This window comes from Lynx canadensis, chromosome D1, assembly GCF_007474595.2.
Source record: "Lynx canadensis isolate LIC74 chromosome D1, mLynCan4.pri.v2, whole genome shotgun sequence".
In the NCBI taxonomy this organism is placed as follows: domain Eukaryota; kingdom Metazoa; phylum Chordata; class Mammalia; order Carnivora; family Felidae; genus Lynx; species Lynx canadensis.
Genome location: NC_044312.2, coordinates 44,268,897 through 44,290,662, shown reverse-complemented (window position 1 = coordinate 44,290,662; position 21,766 = coordinate 44,268,897). Strand labels below are relative to the sequence as shown.

Sequence of the window (21,766 nt, the reverse complement as noted above, 5' to 3'; positions counted from 1 at the left end):
GGCTGTTTTGAGATCATAAAACGATTCACTTGGCTGGTGATGTGAAACTTGCTTTTTCTCACAGACATGCTATCTCTCATCTCTGAGGATTCCAGGGTCCTAACAGGAAGTTTAAAAAAAAATTCTCCCTGCCAAAATATGGGTTAAGGGTTCTCTATCTTGTTAAAGATGATTTTTATTAGGTGCTTATTATGGACGGGGTGTTTTTCCAGAGATAGAGGATAGAGAAATTAACAAAATGATAAAACTCCCTGCCCTCCTGGAGCTTATCTTCTGGCACAGATTAGAAAGACAATGAACCAAGTGAATAAGAAAAATATGTAGCATAGTAGAAGGTAATGCACGCTGAACTTCAGGTAAAGACTTCAGAGAAGACTGTTTCAGTCAAAGGGAACACTAAATACATAGGCTTTGAAGTGAACATGCAACTCAGATTTTTTGAGGAACAGTAGGAAGATCATTATGGCTGGACCAGAGTGAAAAAGGAGAGAACCAACAGGAGATGGGTGGGGGATACATGTGGGGATACTCTGGCGACATATTGTAAAGACTGTGGCTTTTACTCTAAATGAAATGGCATGGCAGTTCAATGGATTTGAAGGCAGAAGGAAGGTAAACTAGTGTGTTCAGGTTGCCTTCTTGACCAGATCCAAGTGTCATTTTTGAAAGTATTCTTCATGATAGAGAAAACTGTGAAATCAGCACTCAGGGTCCTAATTTCACATCTCATTTTATTTGTTCTGAGTTCGTGAGTATGTGTGAGTGTATGTGTGTCTGTGAGCATGTGTGTATGTTCTTTGTGTATTTGGATCTGAATATATGACAACCAATGCTTGTGCTGAAGATATGAGCACCAAATCTTGTGCTAAAATGAATGTAAAAAGAAGAAAAGAAGTAAATACGCTAAGGAAAAAAAATACAGATTTCATCCTAATTAGTAAAATAACGAAATAAGCTCATCAAAATCAAGTACAGAAAATGATACTGGTTATCATTACTATTACACACCAGTGTTTTAGAGATTTTAGGTTTTAGAATTTTAGAGTGAATACAATAAATCGAAAAATTAAATCATCAGTATAAGTAATGGAGAGGAAATGAGTCAATTATTTTGTGCTGATAAAATTACTGCACATCTAGAAAATCCAAAGCTTCTGGAAAAAATTACAAATATTAAAAAAGGAATTTGAATTATACAAACATCAAGTTGCTCTCCCTACACCAGCAAAAATTAACTGGACATAAAAATATGCTAACAAATACTACAAGCACAGTAATAATTCAATAAAAATAGAAAATCTTCATAAAGTAATCTATCTTTATGGAGGGATATAAACATTTGACTAAAATTCGTTCCCTATTTTTGGATTAGAACATCTAATATTAAAATTTCAACCCCTCAAAAATTAATATTTAGAAACTAATTTTATAATTAGAAAAATAATCTTAAAGTTGTTAGTGATGAAGAATATTTAATAAAAATAATTATAGAAATAAGAATAATGGGGGGAGCATGCATTACTAGTTATTGAAGTTCACTAAAAAGACAATATAATAGTGGCACCTGGATGGCTCATTTGGTTGAGTGTCCATCTTCAACTCAGGTCATGATCTCCTGGTTCATGAGTTTGAGCCCTGCATTGGGCTCTGTGCTGACAACTCAGAGCCTGGAGCCTACTTCAGATTCTGTGTCTCCCTCTCTCTCTGCCTCATACGCCACCCCACTCTCACTCTGTCTCTCAAAAATAAACATTAAAATTTTTTTTTAAAAAAAGACAATATAATAAAAACACGATGCTGCTAGCAAAAGAGAAAACAGTGGTACCAAAGAAAAATCTAAAATTAGTATACAGAAAATACAGAATTTTAAAAACATAAAATTTAATAAACAAAGCATTATTGTTATTTCATTGGGAAAGGATTATTTATGGAATAACTCCTGCAGGCACACCTGAGAATCTACCTTAAAGAAAATAATGGTGGATCTTATACTGTAGTGAGTTAACTGAAAAAATTCTGGTTGGATTAAATGAATAAAGGTAAAAAAACAGTACTCTCTTGGTTTCAGAGAAACGTGATGTTTCTTTTCTCTCTTTTTTTCAGAGAAACATTTTGATCAAAGAAAATCCAGAATCTACAAAAGAACCATATTTGATTATGTATATGAAAAGTATGACAGAACATATTCAGAGTCCAAAAAAAAAACAACAACAAAGAAAAATTGGTATGGTGGGAATGTGTACACTATAAGATCAAGAAGAAATCTGAGGAATAAAACAGCCAAGTTATTCATATTTGTTACCTGGGAGGAAGGAGAGAAAAGGAGTGAGGTAGGGTGAGAATCAAGAAGTAAAGAAAAAACAGAAGAAATAATGGAAAAATGTGCATTAGTGTAATGTCTATTTACATTAACACTATACTATACACTAAAAAAAAAAAATAGGAACATTCATCTTTAGAAATTGGGAGTTTGGAAAATATTCTTTTTTGACTTTGTTTTATCAATATAGTACTGTAAAATATATTAAAATTAAATAAATATAGGGGCGCCTGGGTGGCTCAGTCAGTTAAGCGCCCGACTCTTGGTTTTGGCTCAGGTCATGATCTCACGGCTCGTGAGTCTGAGCCCTGCATCAGGCTCCGCAATGACAGTACAGAGCCTGCCTGGGATTCTCTTTCTCCATCTCTCTCTGTCCTTCCTCTGCTGTCTCTGTCTCTCAAAATAAGTAAAAACTTTAAAAAATTTAATAAAAAAATATAAAATCCAGAACACTGAAAACACCAAATGCAAGACTATGGAGCAAAAGGAACTTTTACTCATTCTTGATATAAATACAAAATGATACACTTTGGAAGGCAGTTTAGCAGTTTCTTACAAATGTAAACATACCCTTACCATACAATCCAATATTCATGCTCCTTGGTATTTACCCAAATGAACTGAAAACTTACGCCAACACAAAAACCTGCACAGGGATGTTTATAAGAGCTTTACTTGTAATTACCAAGTTAGAAGCAACCAAGATGTTCTTCAGTAGGTGAATGGTTAAAATAAACTGTGGTACCCAAGAGATATTATTCCTCTTTAAAAAGAAATGAGCTATAAAGCCATGAGGGTAACTTAAGTGCATATTACTAAGTGAAAGAAGACAATTTGAAAAGGCTACATACTATATGATTCCAACTATATGATATTCTGGAAAAGCCAAAACTATGGAGACTGTAAAGAGATCACTGGTTGCCAAAGGTTAGTGGGGGGAAAGTGATGAACAGGCAGAATTTAGAGAGGGTTTTTAAAGTAGTGAAAATGTTCTGTATGATACTATAATGATGGGTACTTGTTATACATTTCTCTGCACTCATAGCATGTACAACACCAAGAGTGAGCCACAATGTAAACTATGAACTCTGGGTGATAATGATGTATCAATGCAGGTTCATCAACTGTAATAAACTCACCACTGGTCGGGGCAGGGAGTGTTGTTAATAATGGGAAGACCATGCATGTGTATGGGAGGGAGATTATGGGAAATGTCACTACCTTCCTCTCAATTTTGCTATGAACCCAAAGCTGCTCTAAAACCGGTCTCTTCTAGTAACAAAGCAGATTTAGAGGTCCAAAAATGTTAAATTTAGAGAGTCTCTATAAGTCATCTTGAAAAATAAAGATCCGTATTCATGTCTTGATAGGGCAGTAGATGACTATAAAGCTTTAAAGTGTTCTGAACAACTGAACCATTTTTAATCTACATTCACTTTAGTTGGCAAGACTAATGCATTATGGTCAGAGTCCTGAAAAAACTAAACTTTCCATTCGCAAGGAGCTAAAACCTGTGAAGCCTTCCTTTGAAATGGCACAGACATGTGTACAAACATGGTCATGGCATTCCTTATCTCACCATTTCACTAATATTTGACTTTCACCATTGAAAGTGATCAATTGTATGACTTAGCTTCATAGAAAGTGCCTCATTTTTCACTGATGTGTTTTGTGAGGGCCAGACGTTCCCATTCTACACTAAAACCTGTGAAATAGACCTCTCACGCGAAATCACAGAGGGTGTCCTAGGAATTACCTCTGCCCTCTACCATGGGGCTTTTAGCTGGCTTCCTTGCAGAGTGGCCTGCATTCACATAATGCTTTCTATTCCACAAGAGCTTGAAAAACCTCCCTTTCACTTAGGCTAACTGGAGTTGAGAAAGCCTTTTTCTACCCCTACATAACAGCTACACTTGATTTTCTTCTGTAGTCATATCTATTCTCAAATGTTCATAATATGTTAGGTACCAGAAGTCACAGGGATTAATAAACCTTTGCACACACTTCAGAGAGCTCATATTCCAGTGCAGAAGAGGGAGAGGAAAACAGAAAAACAGAAAGTCACAGGGGCTTTAAGGGATTTGTGGAAGTCCTAATAGAATTTAGGAAGTCTTTGAAACTGTTGGATAATGTCTCACATGACACACTTGAGTTTCACGGTAAGAAAGGCAGGGAGATCTTTCCAAGGAGATGACAGTGTGGGTGATGCTGTAAGCTTGGTATGTTTGGTGAATTATTAGAGTTTTGATACAGGAAAGATAAGGAGTTGATAGTGGTGAAAGGGTGAATAGAAGTGTAGCAATTCCTCTACTTAGGTGGCATGTATTGGCACAGATGTACCCATTGATTATGATTCTCATCTGTTCTAGTTGGACCCATGTTGTAAATAGTTATCAATATTGTAAATATCACCTCTGAGTATAATGGGAAATAAGTGGCAGATTTGGCCATATTTTAAAGGGCCATGTATGCCAAATTAGAGACTTGAATATGAAAGAAAAGAGAGCCAAGTAAGATTATTATGTAGAAGGATTACATAACTAAATTTTCTTTTTTAGAAAAGTAACTCTCAGGAAAATGGGGAAGAAGGATAAAAGAAGAAAGGATAATTTTTTAATCTATGTCATCAGTTAATTTAGTAAATGAGAGGAGTAAAAATAACTTTTTAAGAAAGACTAACATTTACAACCAAACAGTGCATTCTTTATTAAACTTAGTACGTTCTTTTATTTTAGATAAAATTAAATCACTCAGGATTGAATAAAGAGGTGGCTCAATATTTACTTTTATTTATATTTATATTTTTTGAAGAGAGAGACAGAATCAGATCAGAGAGAGAGAGAGAGAGAGAGAGAGAGCGAACCCCAAGCAGGCTCCATGCTCAGTATGGAGCCCAACATGGGGCTGAATCTCACAACCATGAGATCATGACCTGATCCAAAATCAAGAGTCAGAAGCTTAATCAACTGAGCCACAAAGGGCCCCAAGAGGTATTTGCACTGTACGCTTCAACTGCTTTGAACATTATGTTCCAGAATGCTTAAAACAACAACAACAACAACAACAACAACAACAACAACAAACTCCTTTGTTCTTGCTCACCTCTCCACACTAAACACAGCACCCAAACCTGTGCCTCTAACTCTGATCAAAATTCCTAGGACTGTCTGATCCCACAACCCACAAGAGGCCTTCAAACCTCAAGGAGAATTGAAAAGAATGTAGAGTTTATGTGCAAACCAGGACTGACTCTGAATAAACACTCCTCAGGTTCCTAAAATATTTGTAAGTAAGCAGAGCTATCTCAGTAGATGGGGGAAAAACCCTTGAGATCAGGGGTCAGAAAACTTTTTTTTTAAAGGCCACAGAATAAATAGTTTAGGCCTTAACATATAGTCTTTGTTACAACTACTCAGTTCTATAAATATAGCCCCAAAATAGCCACAGACATTGTGTAAATGAGTGTGCTTTTTCCAACAAAACTTTATTTACAAAAACAGAAGGTGGATTTGATTCACAGGCCTTACTTAGTTAGCCAGCCCCTGTTTTAGAATGATATCCTAGTATCCTCAAACTAACAGAAACCTGTACATAACATATTCACTCCACCAAATCATATTAGTATTCCAGAAAACAAGGGAAGAGCAAAGGGATTTCACCTGGTTTCACCACAGAATAATATTCTATGTTTGCCTTTGTTTCTTCACAGGTGCTTGATCATTCTTATAAAGAAACTTTACACTTTTCTGTTTGCTGAAAAATAAATTTCATCAGATTGTTGCCATGGAAACATAGTAATGCAGACTGAAGAGTCTATCTAATAATTGAATTCTTCTAGTTTACACAATCTGGATTGCTCTAGATTTTATTTATATTAGGAGGGAGGAGGAGGAGGAGGAGTAAGGGGAGGAGGAAGAGGGGGGATCTCTCTTTCACAGTCATCTTTCATTGCTAATTTCTCTTTATTAAATATTGCCTATTTCAGTAATAGAGAAAAATAAATTAATCTTTTATACCATAAGAATCAAGTTTATTATTGAAATAAAGAATCATCAGAGATTTCAATAGTTTACCATAGTGGTTAAGGATACAGACCACCTTCTAATGCCCTCTCTGCTACTTACTGCCTGTGTGATCTAGAGCAAATTGCTTGTCTCTCTGTGCCTCAGTAATAAAAGAAGGTTAATAATAATAGCTTTCAAATAGGAATGTTATGAAAAGTTAACAAATTAATGCAGGAAAACCAACCACTCAGGATAGGGCTTGTTACATAAAAAGCACTCCATAAAGAGCTATTATTATCATCCAATTATTTTAAATTTTACTTAAATATATTTTGCAACTGCAGTTTGTCTTAAAGTTACCAGAACCCTCTGAGATACAGGTGCCTCTAAAGCTCAAGCCCCGGTACTGGAGGAGGCCTTTGAAATCATTTGTTGTTTTCATCCCTCACACAGGAATCTTTCTCTGTCCAATAACATTAAGGCCTTATGTTCTCCTTCTAGGCATTTTCAGCTGTCAGATCCATAGCACCTTACAATGCAACTTGTTTCATTTACATTTCAGCTGCACATCTAATAAGCATGGTGATATTGTTGAGACAGGTAATGTCTCTGAGCTCAGAGTCTTCATTTGTGAAGTCAAGTTAATATTCTTTATCTACTTCAGAAAGGACTTGAGAGAGTAAGAAGAATATTTCTCACTCTAAATTTCACAAAGTAGCATTCCAGAGAGCTTTCCCCTCTTCAGGAGGGAAAAGCACGAAAAGAAAACATGCAGCTTGTCTTTACCATCTCCCTCCCTTCTCCTGGGAATTAATGACTGGCGTGTCTGGTAAGGTGGAGGAAGAATTGAGAAGGTGTGACTTAGCCTCTTCTTTTTTTATGGAGCAGTCTGGACTCTGAATCTGAGTTTTCCTACTGTCATTCTGAAAGCCATCTATCTTCTATAGCAGGAAAGTCCTGCTATTGTCCAGCCCTCGCTGTGACTCTGGGGTTGGGGAATCATGTTAGGAAGTCCATTTGGTCACAGATCAAAGACTTGGTCTGTAATTAGCTGAGATACATTAATCTCCTTGACTCATTTCCATTGGTTTTTAATTTGAGAACAGGGCTGTTGTTTAATCAACCTTTAAAATAACCCTAACAGTGACAATTCATTACAATACTTGATGAGACAGTACATATGCAAATGTTAAATTTGCAGTTAAGAGTATTTCTCCATTATAGTATAGACAGATCTTTCTCTCTCTCTTGCTTGTAACAGACAGAATAATATAAAACAAAGATAATATATAAAATCACTTATTAACAGTGTAATTTTCCTTGTTCTTCAACTTTTAGTGACAACTTCTCAATCTGTTGCTACCCCTAGCCCTGTAACACCTACACATTCTGTTCTTGCCTCCAAAATTAGGAAGAAAATGGGGGCTATCAAGTGATTTTCCTGTTTTTAAACCTTTAAACATACCTACCTTATTAAAAAAATATGTTCCACTTCTGGAATTAACCTTCTCAACTTGCTCCATCCACCTTTGCTTTAACAGCCCCTGATTCCTACATCTTAGAGGAGTTTTACGGAATTAAGTGTCCTCCCTCATTTATTAAACCCCCTATCCTACCTGGATCCTAAAATTAAACAACCAAATCTCTGTGACTGGGCTGTGTATGCAGGTTACAAATCTTTATGAATCATAAAAGAAAAAGGCTGGCATTGCCCAAAATGCCACAAAGTCAAAATTAAATAACAAGAGGGAAAATATTTGCTACACGTGTCAATGAACTACTTAATTTATAAAGTACTTTTGTATAAATCAATAAGGAAAAATAAACAGAAAAAACTAAGTTCCTGAAGTCTGAAGAAAACATAAATATATATCACTCATTCACATATGAAAGACATAGAATCTCATAAACGACTACAAATTAAAACACTATGATGCCAGTTTTCACCTATAAAATTAGCAAGTACCAAATAATTTATTAATACCCTGTGCTAACACAGGTATAAAAATATAAGTGCTTTTCACTGTATAGCTTTGTTCACTGTTAAAATTATTTTTTCATGATCATAAATTACATTTTTGGAAAACAAAGAATTACTGTGTTAAACACCTGTCTTTTGACCCAATTTTTCCTTGAGAGATAGTTTTATCATTCTCCAATCTCCATTTCTTATTAGTTTAACCTCACAAAACAGTGGCTTACATGCCATGGGTTCATTTTCCCAGCTCCTACTTAACATTTAGCTACTTCATTCTCAATCCACTTTGATTTCTCCATTTGTCCATCTCCTGCTAAATCACCAATTGCTTCTACCTCAATAAATCCAAAGGCCCTTTCAGTATTATTTTCACTTGATCTAGAATTATTTGACACGGGTAGCCCCTCCTTTAAACATTCCACACTTGCTGGGATGACACAACATTCTCTGGGTTTTCCTCCTCCAACTCTGGATTTGCTTTCTCCCTATGGTCTTTTCATAGTTCATCCTTTTTCCAATCATAACATTTTGAGACTTCTTTCAAGGCTAAGTTCTCAGACTTCACCAACTTGAATTTTACATACTCATGCATTCTGTTCATAAATCTAAATTACTCAGATGATTCACGCATTTTTATTTACAGGCTATATATCTCTTTTGAGCTCCAGACTGACATATTCTCAAGTTTTCTTGGCTATATTTATGTTTGAAATGCACATCAGGTCAGTTTATCCAAAACCAAACTCATGATCTCCTCCCTACTTCACACCTGATTCTTCTCCAACTCTCTTCATCTCCGTAGTGATCATTACTCATCTTGTTATAAAGCACCAGAATCTTAGGAGTCACTCCTGTCGTCTTCCCCATGCTTCTCTACAATATCCAATGCACCCAACAGCTCCTACTGATTTTTTTCAATGTACTGAGTATCAATTTTGATACATTTTGATGAATTTGGACATATGCATATACCCTGATAACACCATAACAAATACATAATAAGCACATTTTAATTAGTAAATAGCTCTTGATCTGCTGCTTAGTCCTTGATGGTATCATTTTTATTAGGGACACTGTTTCCTCTGTATCCACCCTATCACTTCTAATCCATAATCTATACCCAAGTTATCTTTGGAACTATCACATCTATCATATTCTTACCCCCACAGAAAGGCTTCTCCAATAATGGGATAAATGTTAAAATACTACAAGGCTGAAAATATTATCTCCTAGGCTCCTCTCCAAACTTTTTCACACACGCTCCCCTTACCCTCTGTGCTCAACCCTCGTGGTTTAGAGAGTTTTGCACATGGTCTGAGTCAGATGCATCTAAATAACTGCTTGTTTATAGACTGAACATCACACAATTAGTCTGAACTCAAATGTGGATAAGTATAAAACATCTCCAGGCAAAGTAGAGCATAGTTTGGCTAGATTTATCTGCACTATACATTCATCACAAAAAGCTCAATAATTTTCCAGGCATTTTATTAAGTTTATCTAATTTTCAAAGGGTAACCTTAAACAACAAAAGCAAAAAGAAAGCAAAATTAAATGGAGCTTATCACAAGTGTAGAAACAGTTATGTTGCTAACACTTCTCTCTTTATGATACTCAGAATGGCCACTAGTATAAGAAACTGGTATGATCTTTTCCAGTCATTTAACCTCTTTGAGTCTCAATTTGTTCCCCTGAAAAAATGGGGTCATTATTACCAAACTCAAAGGTACCTAAAACTTAACATATTCATTGCCTAGAGCATTAAATTAATCTCTCTCTCTTCCTCTACCCCCACTCTTCTCTCTTCTCATTGTTTCCTCCTTTCTTCCCCACTCTCTTTCCCTCTCTCCTTGTCTCCTGACACATAACAGGAACTCAATGAAAATAAGTTTTGTTTTGTTTTTTCTCATCACAATTAAATGATAATGAATGGCCCAGTGTGCAGACAAATATACTTATTTTAAAAATGGCTTTAATTTAGAATGAATACTCCTGATATGCAAAGATAAAGACTAATGTCTACTTCTGAAGAATGCCTACTATAATAGTTCTAGTAGAACAATTGTTTGTAATTCTAGCCACAAAGATATTTATTAGAATAAGCTCTTGTCCTTTCCATTTTGAAAAACATTGATGTAGAGTGACCACCTGATAAGAAATACTGGTTATAATTCCCAAATAGCTTTGAAATTTAAGTACATTTCCTCTGGCAGCCTGGTAACAATCATCATATTGAAGGACAGAGATTCTTAATTCAAATAGATAAATAATGTTAGTTAATTATAGACAAGATAAAAACCAATCTTGAAGTAGTTAATTTGCTAAAAGTTGGTCCTTGTTTCCAAGTTCAGATTTAAGTTTATAACTTGTAAATAATATACCTCAAATGATATTTTCCCAAGTAAAAAACTAAAACACTGTATCCATTCTAGAAAAGCACCTTTAGAAATTTCATTACTGTTCATATTATTGATCCCAATCTGCTTTCAGGGCCAAAATGTTTAGCAAGACTATTTCAGGGATCTGGACAGGACATTGTCATTGGCAATGAGACAATGGATTACCCTGAGTTCAAGCGAGAAGACACAGTAGCCAGGTCTATATCACTCTGACACCCTTCTGATGTGCAGTACAGATGGCGAGATATGTTGACGATGAAGTTGTCTCAGCAGCAGTGTTATCTTATTAGTCCCACCATGCATTTTGTTGAATGACCTATTAAACATGGCTGTCCCATGACAACTGGACAGATTTATAACAAAACGGGACCCTCTAGAAAGCTTGAATATAGATTCCTTTCTCATAGCCTTGACTTCTAATTTCTAAGAACCATCCAACCAGGTCTGAGTTGGGTAGGGGAAGGAAAGAGCATGCAGGGAGATTGGGAGAATATATGCAAACAAAATAATCTCAAATTACTAAGAGTACATCATAGAGAATATAGTCAATGATACTGTAATAGCATTGTATGGTGACAGATGGTACATACGGTGAGCATAGCGTAACATACAGAGATGTTGAATTACTAAATTGTATGCCTGAAACTAATGTAACATTGTGTGTCAACTATAGGAGTTATAGGGTGAACTGAATTTTTAGGGGTGAGTGTTAAAAATGCTAATTTAAATTTGAATTATCTAAGATAGTTTCTTTACATACCCAGAATCTATGAAGAACTTGGAGTTTGTTATCAGACAACTTCTCCACTGTTTCTCTTTTACAGGAGACAGTCTGGTAGAGAAAAGCACTGGATTATGGGCCACAGCAATTGGGCTTTTGTGTGACCTTGACCATGTTATCCAAACTTTGGGGGTATCAGTTTCCTCACTTGGAAAATGAGAGTGAGTAAATGAACTAAATATTCTCATAATTATTAAATTTTGCCTTTCTGCTCACTACCCTTGACCTCCACTCCTATGAATAGGAATATTTTAAATTTACTGAAAAGTAATAGAACACAGTGCTAAATGCTCAGTCTCAATTACACAGACTTATATTTAATTTTGTTTTCAATGCATAGATCTATATGGCCTTCTCCACATCACTATTACTCAATATAAATTGAGTCTTAGAATCCTTGTCTATAAAATGGAGATGATAATAGAATTCAACATGAAGTTGTTCTTAGATTCATTTATTTTTTCTTTCATAGCACTCGCCACCTTCTACCTAATTTACCACCTGCAAGGTCCATAAAGGTAGTGAGTATTATCTGTTTCATTCACTGACATATCCCAACCATCTTAACATATAACAGCCAGTCAGTATCTATCAAATAAATAAATGAAGCAACACATGTACAGAGCTTAGAGTAGTAATTGGCACAAAACAGTTCATAAATTATTCTACAAATGGTCTTGATAAATGGTTTTATTAATACCTAGAGTGCCATTTCACCATGAAGAAGTAGAAAAGGAAGAAGTAGGAACATCCCAAAGGGAAGATGAAAGGGACCAACCATCATACTGTTACCAAATATCTGAAAGACTATCATGTTACTTTCAAAGAAAAGAATATGAGCCAAGAGGTGGAAACTATAGGAACCTATTTTTTTAAGTCGTAAGTAAGAATGGCTTTTCTAACAAAACTCCTCTAAGGTGAAATGAACTGGTGCTCAAGTAAATGTTGAATTATTATTAGCCAATTAATGAAGTGATTAAGAAACCTAAGTAAAAGTTATGCATCTCTTATTCCATGAGTTAAATGATATGGAGAGAACTTCCAATAAATGACATATACAAAATAAATTTTAAAAATATAAAATAGGGACACCTGGATGTCTCAGTCAGTAGAGTGTGCAGCTGTTGATCTTGGGGTTGTAAGTTTGAGCTCTACATTGGGTGTAGAGATTACTTAAAAATAACATATATATAGATATATAACATATATCTGTATATATAAAATATAGAATTTTGGCCTTGTGGTACTGTTGGTAATAAAAAATACAGATGGAATATGGCAAATATAGTGAATACCTACCTATTTTCCTTGTGTACATGTGATCAAAAACTATTTACATGTTGACAAATCATATAGCTAAAAAAAAAAATACTGCCGATTTGTCTCATTAATGTTGGCAAAGTAGCAGATAGGAGCTACAGAATCTCTTACACCCTAGAAGGAAAACAGGATGGTTTAAAGCTAGCTTCTTTATTTCCTTTTCTTTTTACCCCAGTGGTAACACTGCACTTTAGAATTTAATATTGGCAGTGAGAATGTTCCTGGGTTGTATGAAACTAACTGGTGCATCACTCTTGCCAACTAGGGATGATTTTAGATGAAATGTATGACATCAGTGAAAAAGGAATCTCACTCAATATCATTTTTATGAAGGACAGTTGGCCTCATACTAAAATAGTCCCATCAATCTATTGCCATCAGGTCAGACAGAAAAGCATTAGGTACATAAAGTGGCTCTCATAAAATGTAGCCAAGCAGGAGCCAAGTCTGATCACAGAAGGTCAGTTAAGCATTTAGAAAATAAAGGAAGCATATTTTCTTTAACGAGCCATTAAAAATTACTAACAAGTGAGTTAGCGTTCTATTGTGGACAGAAATACTGAGAAAGATGCAGTGGTTCTGAAGGTTTTCTCTATTTTTTTAATTGGCTGCCTACTAAAACAAGATATGCAATAACAAAACTTTTTAAAGTTATAGAAGAGTGAACTGCATCCATAAAGTCAAACTATGGGGTCATTTTACTAACTGTGATGGCTAATCTCACATGACAATTTACTGGGTCAGGGGATGCCCAGATATTTGGCTAAACATTATTCTGGGTGTGTCTATGAGGGTGTTTCCAGGTGAGATTAACATATATATCAATAGACTAAGTGGTGAAGCTTGATTCCCTAATGTGGGTGGCCCTCATCCAACCTATTGAAGACCTGAGTAGAATAAAAAAGAATGAATAAGAGGGAACTCTTCCTTCATGAATGCTTGAGTTGGGACATTGGTCTTTTCTGGCCTTCAGAACTGAACCCAAACATCTGCTCTTCTTGGGTCCCAAGTCTGCCAGCTTTCAGACCAGAACTGTACCATTGGTTCTGAGTATCTCTTTCTCTTTACACACACACACACACACACACACACACACACACACACACTACTATTTCTGTTTTTCTAAGAGAACTCTAATATTCTGAGTCAATAGCATCAGCAGGGAATAAGCCAAGTTGTGCCAATCAAATGAATTATCCAGATAATTAAAGTCAATCCCTGTAGAAGTTAATGTTTTAGAAACTTGTCTGGTAACAGTGTAGATGATCAGGCAATGTAATAACACTTTTGTAATGTAAAATAATGAATCCATTTCCAATGCTTTTAAAAATTAGTCCTGAAGGAATTCCTCACTTTCAAACTTAAAATTCTAGGATTCTATATTATAGAAACAAGTTTATATAACTATTTTTAAAATCAATTTCAAAAGCAACAGCAAAAAGTCTCAAAGTGTTTATTTCCTGAGGGAATGATGAAATTATCCAATTCTCTAAGAACCCATCTCATTTCCTTACAGCCATTTTTTTAAGACTTAAGTAATCATTATCTCATGTGTTGATTCCTGTTATCATCATTAATCAGCACATGACAAATCTACTTATTTTCCACGATTATTTCCAGGCTTTGCTGTTTTATGATATTTAAGTTCTACTTCTACTACACAGATTAAATTTCCAAAGCATCTGTCCTTATGCACCAAAATACACCATTTTATGTTGCCAAATTATTACCTTCATGTGAATTTTCTCATTGCCACTCACCTGCCCAGAAGCAAAAATTCTCCTGCTAGACCCAGGCGCCTCATGGCCATCAGGAGACCTCTCACAGTCATGCCCTCACAGAAGCAGGCCACCACCCGGGCTTTGGGCAAGTGACTCCTGAGCTTCTTCAGCAGCTTATCGAAACTCTGTTCCCCTGCGTTGCTGTAGATTTTGTAAGAATGAGCGATGCAAATTCCTTCCTTGGCTGACATATCTTTGAAAGCCTCCATCCCACTTTCTCCATAGTTGCCTGTGTGAAAAGAGATAAGTAGAGGAGTAGTGAATGAGAGTGCCGGATGCACTGAGTCCAATTACAGTGCGAAGGGCTGGGAGCATGATGGTCATTTGGTAGTGTTGAACTTGGAGCCTGAAGACCTGAATAAGTTTTTGCTCTTTCACTAACTTGTTCACTTTAGGCAATTTACAATGAAATTACATTATATGCATTGAACTTTAAACATTTTTTTCCAATGAGAGAGAAAATAGTATAAAAAGCACAAGCAAAAGCAATTCAGCTCCCCCTTTACTTAAAAAGTTCATATTCTAGTGTGAGATGATAGAAGACTTTCATCTGCTGTATTTTTATTCTATCTCACTTCCCTTTGCTTCTCACTGCATGACCGTCTCATCCCACCAGATCAGATTCTTGTATTTAAAGATATAATACATATACTAAATATAGTATAGATGTTGTTGTAGAATATTATATGTCGTGTGGTATTATATTTTTATAGAATATTATGCATATTATATTCTATTAGCAATCATAAGTATTAGTGGCTTTATCCCAACCAAAAAATTCCAGATCATTGAGATTTCAGTCTTGTTACAGATAAATGTATAAGCTTATGAAAAATATTTAAATTTTCATTCTACACAACCACAGGGAAGTTAGTGATTTGGGGGAATAATTCCAATGTCCTCTGCAAATTTGGGGAGCCAAGGACCGATGGTGGTCCTTTAAATTAATGGAAAGTGGTGATCAATACTGACAATCAACTGTATGCCAGGAAGTGTACCAAGACCTTTATATATGTGGTCTCACTTAACTCTCATGATAATATACTGAGGTATGCATTATGACCTCCATTCTGCAGATAAGAAAACAGATGAGATGGTTAGGTTTACACTTACTCAAAGTTACATACCCAGAAGGTGGAAGGCTGCACCGAATTCTCAAATCTAAGAGTGCAGATTCTGCTCCCTCCACTCATCCATGGCTGACTTTTGGAAGACTCAGAAGCCCAATTATATCTACATTTCTTTTTCTGATATAAAGGTCATGATACTTCAATTTTCAATATTTTTAGAGCATTTTAAGGCTTTATAAATCATAACAGGCTCGTTTTCTGAGTTTCCAAAAGATTAGGTGGATAAGGGGGAAAGATTTTAAGAATATAGGAGCCTATTACAAGACAACCAAGCTATGGGGCACATAAGGATGTAACTAGCTTAACAATCAACTAGACCGAGGATTGGAATTTCACCATGAGGGGATCTCAAATGAATAAAGAAGTACAAGGCATTCAATTGCATTGGCTTCACTATATGAGTATAGTAGAGATAACTTATAAATACATATATCTATATAACATTTTGATTTTTGAAGTCTGTTCATACAGATTATAGCTCACTGCTCCTTGTACCAACTCTGTGATAGAGGTAATATTATCTTCCAATTCCACTCACAACTGATAAAATTGAAGTTCACACTTAGCAAATAGGTGGCAGAGTCTTGGTTTAAACATAGATCTTCTCACTCCTGACCCTGTGTATGTTTTCCTACAGCACAGGTATTTTGCTGCAAATGAGATCCTCAGACACTGAGAGTGGTTTTTGTGTAGTTTTATCTTCATGAATAAACTGTAAAGGGCAGGGCAGGACAGTTTAAGTCCCCACCACAAATACTGATGGGACAGCTGCATCTTTCCTTTTTCTCCAGAAATAAAATAACAAGGAACCTTGATGATGATGGCAAATGGGCAATATAGCTATTTTGCAATTAACAAAGTTTAAAGGACCCCCTCTGAAAAATGTGCCCAAGGGCCTTAATTACTAGCTTTACACTAATCTGAGTAATCTATTATTCTCTGGTTTATTTTTAGCGACCTCTATTTTTCAACTGACTATCTTGCACTTAATACTATCATTAATGCTGGGGTATTTGCATACATAATGTGAAATTAGGTACACAGTGATCGTGATGACAATAATAAAAGTTCTCAATATATTCACAGTTAAACAAGAAAAAATATCTGACAAACCCATAATCTTTAGCACTTCTCCCAACAATATTTTAACATTGTTTTTGTTTATACAGTAAATTATATGGAAGCAGCTTGTAATAGGGAGAGAATCTTGTTATTAGAGAGATCTGAGTTCTAATTTAGCTTGGACAGTCTCTCTAAATCTTGCTTTTTCACCTGAAAATCAGAGGTAACAATGCTTAATATATGGATATTTTGTATATTATATACGTTAAACATTATATCTAGTTTAAACATGATAAGAAATGCTTATAATTATTATTTTATAATTATATATAATTGTTATACAATATTATATATAATAAACATTATACATAATTATAATATATATTATAAAACAATATATGTTAAATATACAACATATCTAATAGGTAGCCTGAACCCAATTAATTGCACCTATTGGGACTATAGAATGTTCTAGGTACAGTTAAACTGCTCTCTCCTGGAGCATCTAAAACAAATAATGGAGCAAACAGCATTAGCACTCAACATTGGATTAAAGAATGAACTTAAATTAGTTGCGGAAATATGATTTTCTGAGAACAAAACCCAAGCAGTACTCTTTAAAACTAAAATAGGAAATAGTTTCATTATATGTGTGACATGAAAATTCTGCAGAATAATTTTGATTTAATAAAAGCAAGCCATGGTAATTTGGCTTTTAAAAATGGGAATATGTATTCCATTCATTCCAATAAAATTTGGAGGCCTGAAATGTTGAGATTTTCTGTAACTGATATAAAGACTGTATTCTGGAATTACACATTTAAAGATTAAGGAGAGGAGCACCTGGGTGGCTCAGTTAGTTAATCATCCAACTCTTAATCTTGGCTCTGGTCATGATCTCAGTTCATGGAATCAAGCCCTGTGTTGGGCTCTGCGTTGAAGTGTCGAGCCTGCATGGGATTCTCTCTTTCCCTCTCTCTCTCTCTGCCCCTCCCCAGCTCATCTGGGCACACACTCTCCCTCTCTCTCAAAATAAAGACATATTTAAAAATTTTTTTTTCAACGTTTATTTATTTTTGGGACAGAGAGAGACAGAGCATGAACGGGGGAGGGGCAGAGAGAGAGGGAGACACAGAATCAGAAACAGGCTCCAGGCTCTGAGCCATCAGCCCAGAGCCTGACGCGGGGCTCGAACTCCTGGACCGCGAGATCGTGACCTGGCTGAAGTCGGACGCTTAACCGACTGCGCCACCCAGGCGCCCCATGAGACATATTTAAAATAAATAAATAAATAAAAATAAAGGGGAAACTATTAAAAAGTTCATAAATTTATTACAGGAAATGAAATAGATTCCAAGCAATGCACAGAATGAGAAAGAACTAAGGAAACAAAGCTTATTTTTCTAACAGGGAAATAAAAGTGACAAAGGAAGATATGGTGTAGAATATGAAAGTGGTTTGTGGCTTCATTTTAAGTAACTGGTAAAAGCAGGAAGGAATCCATCGGACAGTCTTTTAAACAGCAAAGGGCTGGTGATTTGGAATTATCTGAAGAAAATATAATCATAGCTTTACTGGACTCTTAGCTTGCACTACTTATAGTTGCAATGATGCAAATGCCTATTACTGATTTTCAGCTTTATGAATCTACATATAGACAAAGTAAAAAACTCATTATGCAACAGAAATAAATCTGATGAACCTTTACAAAAAAATTAAAGAAAAAGATGATAGGTTGAGAAGTGGAAGTAGGGTGAGCTTGGGTGTTGAAATCCTTCACGCACAATCTGGAAGTCATGATTTAGAGAATGAAAGAGAAATGGTTAAGAGAATTGTTGGAATCTCAAAAATAAGAGACTGATCTATTAATGTAATTATATTAAGGGAAGATACGTGAATTAAGAGATGTCTGTTGTCCATAAATTAAAAAGTAGGCATTAAAAAAGCATATGTTCCTACTCAGAAATATGAAGGTTAAAAAAAAGAAAAAGAACCTTAAAATGCACTTTTTACCCTTCTGTACTATTAGATTTTGAAAAATATAAAGTACAATTTGAGTGAAGAAAATTTAATAACATAATTTAAAGTTATTGAAATCGAAAAGAAGATATGGACAATTGTAAATAGTTGCTTTCACTGGTACTATTTGACCTATGTCATGTCGGCTGGAAGTACCTGCATCCATTTGGGCCTCCAAAGTGCACACTGAAAACAAAACTGGCTAAAGAATAAGTTTAAATCTTTCTTCTAACCTAAGATTATTTATTTGAACTTTATGTTTAAAGGCACTAAGCAATCCTTTAGTATATAATGTATAATCAAAGATAACGGCTCTTTCAGATGGTACCAATCAGTATCAGTAACCACTGCTGTTACTGAGGCTTAAACATACTTTCATATTAAGGTAATAAAGTATGGCAATATAAACAGGATATATCTAGAAACGAAGAGATTTTCCTGGCACAATATACATTTGAGATATGGTTCACGTTTATAAATTGTGTGTGTGTTGGGGGAAATTATCATAAGAATAAAAATTAAATTAATAGAATTATACTAAAAAGACTCAAATACTTTTCTTTGACATTTGTTTATTTTTTTTTCCATTGTACTCCTACCTCTCCCACCATAATCAGACCATCACTATTCCTTCCATAGAAGTTTACATGGTAACATAACCTTTCACCATCTTCTGTCTTCCATTTATTCAAAACCTTACCAAATATTATGTTTACGGGTCTTATTTCTTTATTTCTTACTATGCTCTTCTCTATGTCCCTTGGATGGCCAACACATTCCTACTTAATCACTTTTATTCATGATGCTCTTTCCACCTGGAATACCCTTTTCTCATGTCTCAATGTTGAAATCTTACCCATTCCTTCCGGTTCACCTCAACTGCCCAGACTGTATACTTATTTAGGATATAGACCATATCTCCATAACACTGCCCAGCATATACTCGTGGAACTAAGCTGACCTACTCGATTATCCTTTTCAAGGATCTTCCTACAGGGAATAGTGTAGCCTAGTTATTCATTTAATAAATATTAATGGATTAATTAAGTACAGATACAACACTAAGCACATGGTAGACTCTAGATATTTAAACATTTAGCCTATTTATCTATTTTATAATACTGAAGGGAATAATTTTTGTTACTTATAATTGTTAGAGAAGTTTATAATTGTGGTTCATTTACCTTATAACTACTTTTTAAAACGTATTCACCTTAGGAAATTATAATTCACTTAAAAAAAATATTGAGCTTGATGTTGCATATTAAAACATTTTTTTCCTTTCAGTTGGCTCAAATTATCATTTGTCAAAAAAGAAATGAAGATTCTCAATATAAACTGTGATTTAAAAATGTATTCCAATTGGCCTTTACTACTAATATCTAGTTGCTATTACAAACAATGTTTCTTTGTTTGTTTTTATTGACAACTACCAGTGAAGGAAAACACTGCGATTTCTCATGGGAGTTACTGCCTGGCATGATACCATCCCCCAGAATATGTGTGAATAGGATCAATAAATCAGTATCCCATCACCACTTCCTGCTCTTTCATGGGGCCATAAATGTTCATCATGGGATCTTAGCCAAAACTGTCCTTGTTGAGTGGGCTATGTCTTAGTTCAACTAGTGGTTAACTAAAACAACTAGAAGGGAGAAAAGCCAGAGAGACAAACATCTCTTTTCACTGTATTACTATCTCTTTTATAAAGATGTTCTACTTTTTAAAAAAATGTCTTCTCCCTCATTATAACCATCTGTGCAGTAAGTATAGCAATTCCAAATTCTATATTGCACTAATTTATGTTTGTCTCCTGCTACTAGACAATAAAGTTCTTCAAAGTATAGGCATTTATATCCTTACAACAAAAACAATGTATATGTAGTACATATTTTTGTTGAATGAAAAGAAAGAAGGAAGTTAAGTGGCCCAAGAAATATTCCTAAATAGGCCCACAGAACTGAGATTTAGATGTTTGGGATGCTAGAGATATAATTAATGGGAAGATTTTAAAGCTAAAGGATTAGAGTACATAAAACATTATCATCTATCATGTACCCTTATCATGACTCCATGAATTATTATAAATGCCTCTGCTATGAAAACTTTTGCTAACAAACAGATTTACAAGTTTGCACCAATTATTTTAAACCCTACCTTGGAGTCTTTCTATGACATGACCCAGCTAGCACAGCATTCAGTGTGATATAGGACATGATGATATCTTATTCAAAGTGTTTTATTATTGAAAGTACTAGAAAGATATCATTTAGCAAAATCACTTTAGGCATTACTCAAGGCATGGATTACTTAAGCAACATTTGAGCAATATTCCAATAGTGAATTCAGCAGAAAAAAAAAACCTTAGAATTTGAACTATATATATAAAATATTATTTATGGGAATATTAACCAGGGCTACTGAATATGGTCAGAAAAATATGTACCGAGCAGTAGCAGAACAGTGTACTACATTGGTGAATTTTCTACTGGCTACCAGGAAAAAAGGCTACAAAAAGGAATTTGATCTTAAAAGCAAAGATACAAGGGGCGCCTGGGTGGCTCAGTCGGTTGAGCAGCCGACTTCGGCTCAGGTCACGATCTCGCGGTCCGTGGGTTTGAGCCCCGCGTCGGGCTCCGTGCTGACAGCTCAGAGCCTGGAACCTGTTTTGGATTCTGTGTCTCCCTCTCTCTGACCCTCCCCCATTCATGCTCTGTCTCTCTCTGTCTCAAAAATAAATAAATGTTAAAAAAAAATTTAAAAAAAAAAGCAAAGATACAATTTGACTATACAAATCAATGCATGGCAGAGGACAGGAAAATAAATAATGAAAGAATACATGAGAGTTGTAACTGTCACATATGTTAAATACAACAACTCTGAATCCCATCTTTGGTTCTGTACTATAAGTTGTTGAGCCCTAGAATCAAAAGTTGTGAGATGTACACGCTCCTATAACTCTAATCCATATA

At 35.1% G+C, this 21,766-nt stretch overlaps 1 protein-coding gene across 2 annotated transcripts in view; it reads right to left on the bottom strand.

Moving 5' to 3' along the window:
• GRM5 (glutamate metabotropic receptor 5) overlaps positions 1-21,766 on the bottom strand; it is a 521,413-nt gene that overhangs the window by 313,142 nt on the left and 186,505 nt on the right. For both annotated transcript variants that reach the window (XM_030333012.1, XM_030333014.1), the window contains exon 3: positions 14,563-14,812. In XM_030333012.1, coding sequence (XP_030188872.1) covers positions 14,563-14,812 — 250 coding nt within the window. The remainder of the gene's footprint in view (positions 1-14,562; positions 14,813-21,766) is intronic.